Source organism: Arachis hypogaea, chromosome 2, assembly GCF_003086295.3.
Source record: "Arachis hypogaea cultivar Tifrunner chromosome 2, arahy.Tifrunner.gnm2.J5K5, whole genome shotgun sequence".
Taxonomy (NCBI): Eukaryota; Viridiplantae; Streptophyta; class Magnoliopsida; order Fabales; family Fabaceae; genus Arachis; species Arachis hypogaea.
Window position 1 is genome coordinate 1,590,763 of NC_092037.1, and position 11,115 is coordinate 1,601,877.

Genomic DNA, 11,115 nt, shown 5'->3' on the forward strand with positions numbered 1-11,115 from the left:
AGTGGTAGTCGGAAAGTAAGTGCATCGTCTCCCACAATTTTACATATAAAAAAATATGATGATATGCATCATAGGTTCAAACATCATATATTGTACTTTATGTAAAAAAAAATAAGAATACATAGTTTACTTTTGTAAAAAAAGAAAATAGTATTATTCCATGTATTTAAACAAATTTTTTATTTTTTAAAAATATGTTACCTAAATTTCAGAAAATTAAAATTATGTTAATTTTTCAATAAATTTTTATAGACATATACATACCTAGTATTATATTATGTGCTTGTTTGGGCGCCATTATTTTGATAAAAAAAGATCTTTTTTTAATGAAAAGTTATTTTTTTTTATTTTTTAGTGTGTTTGGTAATTTTTAGTAGTAAAAGTAAAAGTATTAGAAAAATAAAAAAAACACATCTTTTTTGAGAAGCTGTAATTTATATCTTTTTTTAAAAAATCTTTTTTTTTAAAAAAATATTTTTTATATAACAAATAAATAAATAAGTATTTTTATATTATTATACCCAAATATAATTGATAAATAAAAAAATCTTTTTATATATAATACCTAAATATAAAATTATTTTTATTTTTCTATAAGATCTTCTAAAAAAAATAATTAAAAAAAATCTTTACCCAAACAAATTCTATATATGAAAAGATATATTTTGAGAGAAAAATAGATACTAACTCTTTTATATCAACTTTACATATAATAGATATCTGTGTTACACCAGAAACTTTTTCAATTTAAACAAGTTTAATATCAATTAATCCACGGATAAAGACAAGTATACCTCCATATCTTTAAGCAAGGTTTCTATTATTAATATTCGAACTCTATTATTAAAAATTTAATTAATATGTACGATTTGAAAAACTATAACTATAGATAGCATGTCTCCACATGTTTAATAAGTGCTTATTATAATTAAGAGTATCAGAGCTAAGCTATAATATAGAATGAACATTCTAATACTTAACAGAAAAAATATTTATATATATTAATTTGTAAAGATTTTGAATTCACTTAAAAATATTTGTCTAATTTTTGGTTAATACTCTTTTGATTCTCTAGTATTGCTCTATTTGTTTATATTTTAAACGTATCGGTACGTATAAATTTATCATCATATCATAACAAACACCTAAATAATTTGATTAATTTTATTAAATTTTCATCTAAAAATTGTCAGATATCAACTTCACGTGAAGTGAATTTTACATGAACTTTCACCTAATTTATATCTATATTTATTACAATTTTTATACATAAATTAATATAATTTATATCATACCGGCTAAAATTAGAATCAGGAATTTCGCAAGTGTTTATTCCCTTCCCTTGTTCGATTCTCTCTCTTTTCCCCTAATAACAATTCGAAATGTTAATTTCCCTTCGAATTTCACTCTTATCTTTACTCTTATTCTCGTCGCTCCTCTTCATTTCTTCACCGATTCTCGCCAAATCCCGTTACCCAGTTTCCGTACGCACCTTCTCCCCTCTAAATTCTTCAATTTGAATACCTTTTTTATCCTATTTATTGCTTATTTTGAATTTTGTTTGTGATTTCATATGTATATGTATATGCAGGATGCTGAAGTGAGGCAGAAGAAGCTTCAGTGCTATACTGATATTGACAGGTTGGTGTTTTCACTTTGTCTTCTTTAATTAAATTTATAAAAATATTACCAAAATAGAAAATATTTAGTTGTCAAGTAAAAGTGGAAGGTGATGTTTTGTTAGCTGTTGTATATTAATTCATATGCTATTGTAATGAAGCACAGTTGCTTTGAATTTTAGTGCTATTCTGAGATTTAACATGTGCAATTTGGTTTCTCCATTTTAGGGTAAGGGTTTCCTTTTTTACATTAGGACTAGTAATTATGTTTCATACTCACTGCTTACTTGGTCATTTGAAAGAATGAATTTGATTGGATGACAATATAAGTGTATTCCTAGTAAACTCTTTTTTTTAAAAATTATTTTCTTGAATATTTAATTAGGTTTTGTAGAATATTTGTGGAGTTTTGGTGACTATTGTTGATTTGCATTTGGTACTTGGTGACTGCCATGTTTGGTGTTAGGCATTTTTCTTTGTTTTCTTGGATGTTTGTTTTGGATTTGAGAATATATTTGATATTTGGCAACTGTTGATTCACATTTGTGGTTTTTATTTTATTTTGTGATAGTGGGATATGGGGCTGGCAATGCAAATCATCTAACATAGCAAGGGAGAATTGTGCCTTGCGATGCCTTTCGCCGTCTTGTTATGAGCTTATATACGAGAGTGACCCGGTGAGGCGAAATTCTGCATGATAACCTTTTTGAGTTTCTGATAGTATCGAGATTCATGCTTGTTCTTACGTATTGGAGATTCTTTCTATTGTGTTTTTATGTGTAGCTTGAAGAGGGAGAAAAGGACTTCATTCGAGGCCAAGAGTACAAATACTGTATGCATAGGTATGCTCAGATTCTACAACCTGATGCTGATTATATTTATTTATTTTATTTATTTTTAATTTTTTTATGAGTTAGCAAAAGAGTTGTTCTGCAATGTTGGAGCCATGGCATTATGCTTGTGGGGTCATAGACTTTTCAATTTTATGTTTAGTTACTGTCTTATTCCTTTCCATAAAATGAATATTCTGCTTTCACATTAGAAATTTTTAAGACAAAGATGCAGAAAAATAAACAGAGAATACTAGTTTATTATAAACAGTTTCTTGATTGGATGTAAGTCCTTTTAGGTTTTGGTGATTAGCCAACATTAAAAATATTTAATATGGCTGACATACGGTTGTAAAAATTATGAGTGACAAATTAGTTTTGTTGTTTTTTTTTTTTTTCATAAAAGCAACTCGTACTTTTCTTTAGGGATATTTGACCATAGTGATTGAATTAGAAAAAGCCACTGTTTCATAAGAAAAGCCACCTTATCATTCCAGAGGGAGTTATAGTTCCTAGGGAAGGCCAGATTCATAACTGATGAGAGAAATTTGAATGGTCTGTTGGAGTTTTGACCTATAGTGGGAGGTATCATTCCTTGATGCTACTTCTACATCTTTACAGGGTCTAGTTGTTACTATTCTAAGTGTTGTACCTGTTCTCCTTGTCATGGTGTATCAAAAGAAGCCGAGAACTTTAGATTTTGAACTTTTTACGTGTGTACTTCTATTTTTAAAAGCTTTTCTTTTATAAGTAGATCCTTGGTTCCTTTTTTAAGTGCATGACGTTTTGTCTTTCTTCCTTATTTCGTTGATGCTCACTATAAAGGAAATACTGATAATCAGATATGTTGTGAATAATCTGTCCCTGTATTGTATACCAATATTTTATCCCTGTATTTACACTTCTGACTGCAAGTGCATAATGCATTGGAAGGTTTTATATTTTAGCAGTATGGGTTCTAGTCACATACTACCGAGGAAAAGAGTATAAGCTTTTGGTTGTTCACTTTGAAAACTAATGGTTCTCTATTCAGTATTTATTATCATGTGTCTCTTATGCTATAGTATTTCTCAGAAGGAAATGCATTATAACAGATATCATAAATAAGAGTAGAATGCAGAAAATGTGACCTCTCTCTCAAATCTTAGTATAACTCAAAATCTTTTAGATTTATGGTTTTGCTCCCCGAAAAAAAAAACACTCTAAAGTGAGAAAAATAGTAAAGTGATAAAGTAAGAGATTAATTACTATTGAATTTGTAACTTTATTATATGTTAGTTTTACTATCTTAATTTAAGAGTGATTAAACACTTATTTTCTCATTTTACCAACTTTCTCACTTTAGAGATGGGTAGGAAAAAGATAAATAAGATTGAGAGATTTGCTTCTTAAACTCATACCTATATACTGAATACTTTAGAACCAAAAACTTATTAAACTCACTTTTATTTATTTAAGTTGGTGATTTGCTTTGTAGCTACATGGCATGTATGGAGCAAGCTTTTGTCCTAATATTTTCCCCTATATCGCAGGTTGTCCTTGGGAGAGAGCCTTGAGGGTGTCAAGGGTGCATTTGATCACTAGCCATTGTATTAATTCTGAATTGAAGGCACAAGCTACGTACGGCTTATGGCAAATTGGCGAATTCACACTAAGAAAAGAACTTCATATCATATGCTATTAAGAAGAATGTCATGGAACCTTGAGAAACTTTCTGTGATTAAATTATTAAAAAGGGAAAAAATGCAAATGCGTATTGTCATAGTTTCGGCTTATTAGTTTGTATGAAAAAGTTGTTTATTGTCAAGAATGAAAGTATATAATTATAAACTCTGGATTATTATAAATTATTGCTATGTAATTTAGTTTTATTACCATAAAACTAATATACCGTTGCTAATATTTTACAAAATAAATAAAATTCATATAATAAATAATATTATATGAAATTGTTTATCAACGCATTTATATTGTTTTATATCAATAATTTATAAACGTGTAAAACAGGTAATTGAGTGAGTTTAAAAATAATGGTGCGTGTATGGAAAATTGAGTAAAAAATAGATATGATTAATGTTAAAATATTTGAAAGACTAGCTAACAGAGTGTAAAGTTTAGAAATCATTTAGACTAGTGGTTCCAATAAGATCAACTTGTTCTTTCTATTTAGAAATCATTTAAATTTGTTTTTATATTTGAATTAATATTAATGAATTACTTAATTAATTTTATTAAAAATATTATTTCCTAAAATTTTTCTGTAATTTTTACATTGTTAATTAGTCAAACTGATGAAAGGATTAACTTGATCTACAATATAAAATTATATGATTAATTTTAAAAGGTGAAAACATTCATACCTAGTTATTTTTATCTGAATTTGATAGTTAAAAATTATTTGATAATAATTTAATTAAATATGTTAAATCATCTAAACGGTTAACTGTTAAATCAACTATTAACTTTACATGAAGATAATTATATGTGACAAAAATAATCTCAAAAAGATGCTAACGACAAATAATCTCTAAAAAATTTAAAAATACAACAAAAGATCTAGATATTAAATATATAGTCTAAAAAAATTTTAGAGATTAGATTTTGATACAATCTTTTGCAAATATTATTAAAAAAATAAAATCTTTTTATTTTAAAAGTTTAATAATTTTATATCTAGGTGATTTTGTTTAAAAACTTTTTTATTGTTAATGACAAATTTTTTTAAAAAATAAAAAAAATTAAAGATCAAATTTTACTTCAAAATTTTTTAGATACTTTTTAAATATTTATTTAAATATTACCACAATATTTCAAATCAAATAAATAAATTATTTAAAAAATACAAATAAATTTTTTTACCTAAAAAAATATAATATTTATTAGAATAATTATCCAATTCGGTCTCTAAAGATTTTAAAAACGAATATTTTAATCTCTAAAAAAAATTAATATACAGATCAATCCCTATCGTTTTTTCCGTCAGACATATCAGTCTCCAGTCTATTTTCTGGCATAACTCATCAACAAAGATTGCTGACTTGACACGTTAAGTCACGTACGTTGCCGTTAACTGTTCACGTATGCGAGTAAGACAAAACAGTCCATCGGCTTGTTAATAAAAACGTCGCCGTATCCAAAATACTTCTCCTTTATCGTTCTTCATCATTGAAGGTCTCATGAAACCCTAGTTCTTCATTTGCAGGAATTGACACATCCAGGTTCAGTTTTGATGATGCCAAATAGAGGAAGTTCGTCTTCTTCGAAATGCCATGGAGGGAGACACAGTTTTTCCAGTAGTAGTGATCTCGTACATGGTGATGTGAAGAGTCTGAGAAACGTTGAAATCACGAAAGAACAATACTCAAAATGCTTATGCAGTTTGTATATAATAATTTTTATTCCAAAAACTCATGAAAATTCGAACAGGTTATTTTTTAGATTTCCACTATATAAGGTAAACAATTGTTGACATTCTAATTAGTTAAAATAAAAAAAATTGTGTTGAATAATGTTTGTGAAATAGGCAGAAAAAAATTCTCTCGCTGTAAGTTCTTTGCATGAGCTGGCTAGATTTTTGATATCCACTTTAATGATGATGTTGTGGAGGTCATGTCTAGTGCAAAATTGGTTGCAAATGTGTCACCCATTTGTGAGATTGAAGATGTTAGTTTGGGACAGAAACTAATAAAGTTACATAGTAGAATTATATGTTAGAGGTTCATCAAAATATAATCCTAAAAATTAATTCCAAGAGTAGAGATTTTAATGTAGTATCTATTTTTATGATTTTAGCATTGTTAGTTTTGGCCATGATAGGGGTTATTATTGCCTTGTAAGAGATTTAGAGTTGGAGGTATGTGTAAGCTTGCTTTTAGTTCAATATTTAAATGCTATTTCGATGAAGTTGCAAAAAAATTTGTAACGATTTTTTGAATTACATGATAGTAAATTAAAGCAAGTTTTTGTAATATGTATGCTTGTTAAAAAAATTTTCATTGCATTATTAATCAAAGCGTAATCACCTAATGATTTCTCATCTAATGTTATTTATATGTGAAGTTGATACAAATTATAAAGATAGTTACAAATAAATGGGAACAACATAATACACCATTATTTTTAATGCGAAAAATTTGGAAACCAAAATAATTTAGTCATAATTAGCCAAAAAAATTTTATTTGACTTTATTTATATAATTTTTTTACATTTTGATTTTTTTATCTTACTCTTTTATTACTCAACTTATCACATTATATTCTTAACTATTAGACGGTAACATATCATATATTAATAAGACCTTTTATAATTTGATTTTCATATATATTATTACATTAAAGACTAATCATAATAATATACTTTAAATGTCACTAATGTTAATTGATTTTTCTTTGTAACCACTAATTTATTGTTTCCTTATTGTTTCACTGTACCTACATAATATTATAGAGGTTGGAATAATCTAAATTTTAATTGTCATTAATTTTAATTATTTTTTTTGTAGTAACTAATTTATTATCTCACTTACGTAATATTTGTTTCATATTTTTTAAAGTGAAATAATAATTTATTCTGATTTTTTAACACACATATTTTTAAAATTTATCATAATTGGATTTAAAAATATCAAATACTTAAATTAATTTATTCAATTAATAAATTTACTCATAACATCCATAATTTCATACACATAACATCCATAATTTCATATTAATAACATTAATAATTTCATACTCATAATATTTATAATTTTATAGATATGATGTTTATGATTAATAAATTTTTACAATTAATATTACTAAATTTCAAACTATGTGTCTTATTATATTTTTTAAATTATTATCTCATATGTGCACTAATGGATTATAATTTTAATTATTTTAATATTTTTTATTTAATATTCATATGTATGTTTATTAATTAATTTTAATATAGTGAGTTAATAATTATTTTAAAAAATTTATTTTTAATTTTTATTTATATTTTATATTTTATTTTTTATTTTCTAATAGTCTATATGTAAAATATAAATTGTATAGTAGAAGACTAGAAGTTGTTAAAATTTTTTAATTTAATATTCATAATTTTATATGTATAATAACATCTATAATTTTAAACATATAATATTTATAATTAATGAATTTGTGTCAATTTATTATTTATTATTTTATTTTGTAGGTTAAAAACTAATAATTTTAGACATTTTTAATAAATAGAGACTAATCAAATATAAAATATTTTTATTTTTTATAAAATGTTTAAATGTGATTTGAGATTTTTCTAGGATTAAAAATATCAAAATTTAAAATTTTTATTTGAAAAAAATTGTAGAATTATGAATGTAATAATAATGAAAGAGTATTTTTTTTAGATTTAATTCACATTAAACTTAGAATTGACTTTTAGTGTAATTAAATAAGAAATTAAAAGATAGTTATAAAAAAAATTAAATGTGTTAATTAAGTCCGAAGAGTGATTTACACTCTCTTATAAATGTAAATATTATTGATCATGTATTTTTATTTATTGTCTATAATATTTTGACTACCTAACATTATTCTTCCAATACTAAATAAACCATTGTAGATGTTGTAAAATAAATAAGGAAGAAGTAATAAAATAAAATATAAATAGAAAAATACTACTATCAGTATTTACCAATACTATTATATTACTATAAAAATAATATATTAATATTATATTAATAGTATGTAAAGAAAGAAAGTAAAAAAGTGCTTTATATAAGAAAAGAGAGAGAGAAAGTATTTACTTTATTATTGCTGTATGTAAAAAGCATCTCATGATGCCTTCTATTTATACATATAAAGTGTCTTCATTTTCAACCTTCATTTATTGGATTTTGTCTTGTAAAGTGATTCATTCAGTCTTGAGAAAAGATAGCCACCCAAGACATACGTGGTCATCTATCTTTATCACAACACTCCCCCTTAGATGACAATTTAGGATTATACCTTACTAAAGAAAAATTCACTGGGAAAAAAACCTTAGTGAAGGAAAAAGAGTACAAAATCCTTTGTGATGGGGACTGCCTCATTAAAAACTTTGTCAAGAAAAATCCAATGGAAAAAAAACCTGTTAAATATATATATCAAAGCATTTTAATAATCTGTTCATGTATTGCTAAGACATATACGAAGTATATATATTACAAATTTTTAATCAATTCTTCCTAGATTAACAATAGAAGCCTCCTTTCCAATCCTCCATTAGAGCGATAGGACTTTTAGAGTTATCATCTTCGGATTTTACAGTTTCTTTAGGAGGCACACGATCCGTTATTTTCTCATTGTAAAGCTCTAATAACGTTACTTTCATGTTGTGCTCTGCATTCTAAGCCTCCAATATATCGAACATCGGTTTCACAGCTCCGGAGATGACACCAGCATCACTCGGCAATTCGCCATTCTGCACGATGAAGAGCACATAATGATAATTGGATTTCAATATAAAATATTTGAGCAGACATAAAAAGCAGTTAAAACAAGAAAATATTGAATATCTCCTGCATCGCCGATATCTCTTGCACTATTGGTATTTCCAGTTGGGGGTGTTTTATATGAATTTCTCAAAAAGAGGAACATTTCAAGCAACGAATTTCCTGTTAAAAATAAGAATATTCATTACCAGCCAATACATGATTTCAAAAAAGGGTAAGTCAAGAGACATTATAACTACCCAGGCATCGAGTCATAAGCCTGCACCACTCTCTCATAATACATAAAGAGATTGATACACGATTTTAATGGTGGGATTAAATAATTGGTGATAGTTATTCACCAATTTATAATGTTAATATTAAAGAAAAGATAAGATTAGAGTATTTAAATCAAAATAAAGTCTTAAAAATTGAATATAGAATTTTAAAGTTAAGATAGATGAATAATAAGATAATAATTTATAAAAACGATAAGAAACTTGAAAAATGGCGTAGTACACAATTCAATCGATTGGGTAACACAACCAATCGATTAAATTGGGCAAATCTATATTGCTTTTGCTTTGATGACTTCAATCGATTGAATTGTGAGACCTCAAGTTGCTTTGGAGCATTCAATCGATTGAGTAGTATAAGAAATCGATTGAATTTTAAAAAACAATTCAATCGATTGAGTAATATGACCAATCGAATAATTTTTGCGAAAACCATGCTCCATTGCAATTTTCAATCGATTGTTTTGTGATAACCTGTAGTCCAATCGATTGAGTAATGGAAAACCTGAAATTTAATCGATTGGTTTGATAATCCAATCGATTGATTTTCAAATAAACACGATTTCACAGTCTTGACGAACGTCACGGATCAAATATAAACTTTTAATCGATTGGAATAGCCAAAAAGTTTATTACGATCAATGAAAGGTGTTATTATTTTTTATTTTGATTGTTAATAAACATAATAGATGAATGATAAAATAATAATTTATAAAATAAAAAATAGTTTTTATAATTAAATAAGATATACAGGCTTAATTTGTAATTAAAATTAGAAAAGAACTATTTAGGGTGTGTTTGGCAAACACGTTGAGGAGAAGAAAAATACGTTTGAGCTTCTTGAAAGTTTCACTTTTATGTTTGGCCATTTTTATCTTCCTAAACGCAGAATTGATTCTGCTTCTGAACGCACGTTCAGGAGAAGTTAAAATTTGTAACATCTACGTTTCACGTTCATGGTTGCTTATTATCTTTGAAAAATTAGGTGAAAATTTTATTTCTTTTTTACCAACCCTACCCTTCATTTTCTTCTATAAAAAGGATACCGGTAACTATTACCTTCACAGTAATTCTTTGCAATTCTTCCTACTTCTTCATAGTTCTTCGTTCTATTTTTTTATTAAAATAGTTCAGATTTATTTTAGTCACCAGTAAATTGAATATTTTAATTTTTTTTATTATTTTTAATACTCATTTTCATATTTTAATTTTTATATTTTTTATTGTATTTTTTAGTTGTATTTTTTATTTAATAATAAATATTTGTATATTATTTGTGTAATATTCTAATTTTTCATGTTATATTTTTATGAGTTTTTTTTTATCATTTATTATATTATTTTTTATATGTATATTTTTTATGAACTTTTTTTTTTTATTTTTGTTTGGCTTTGTTCATATGATTTTTTATTTATTTTGTTGTATTTCTTTTATTCATATGACAAATGGTGTTAACTTTTTTAGGATATTTTTATTATTTTTTTGTTCATATGAATTCTTTTTATATTTATGATGTGTATGAAATTTTTTTATATTTTTATTTGATTTTATTCACACGAATTTTATTTACTTATTATTGTATTTTTTTGTTCTTATGATATATGTTGTTGATTTTACGAAATTTTTATTATTTCTTATCTGTGTGATTTTTTTTCTATTCTTTGATGGACTCTATTTTGTTTTGTATTAATTTTTTTTATTTTTTATTCCGACTTTGTAATTGTAATTATTATATACTACGTTTATTATTAAAATTTTGTATAATATAAATTATGATTCTATAAAAAAAAGACAAAATAAATAAAAAATTAATTATAAGTAACAATAAAGCTATAAATGATAAAAATTTATAGTCCAAAATAATACTAAATTAAGGAGTACTAACAGTACTAAAAAAATATAGAATATTTTCTTTTTGTTTGTAATTATAAAATTT

General features: G+C 25.1%; 1 protein-coding gene across 1 annotated transcript; it reads left to right on the plus strand.

Annotated features, from left to right (window-relative positions):
• The first annotated feature begins 1,271 nt into the window (after positions 1-1,271).
• Positions 1,272-4,296, plus strand: LOC112731847 (uncharacterized). The gene is made up of 5 exons (XM_025780890.2): positions 1,272-1,484; positions 1,592-1,641; positions 2,191-2,296; positions 2,403-2,461; positions 3,982-4,296. Exons 1-5 carry the CDS (start codon positions 1,383-1,385, stop codon positions 4,031-4,033), a joined length of 369 nt encoding a protein of 122 aa, XP_025636675.1. The 5' UTR covers positions 1,272-1,382; the 3' UTR covers positions 4,034-4,296.
• Positions 4,297-11,115: the final 6,819 nt, after the last annotated feature.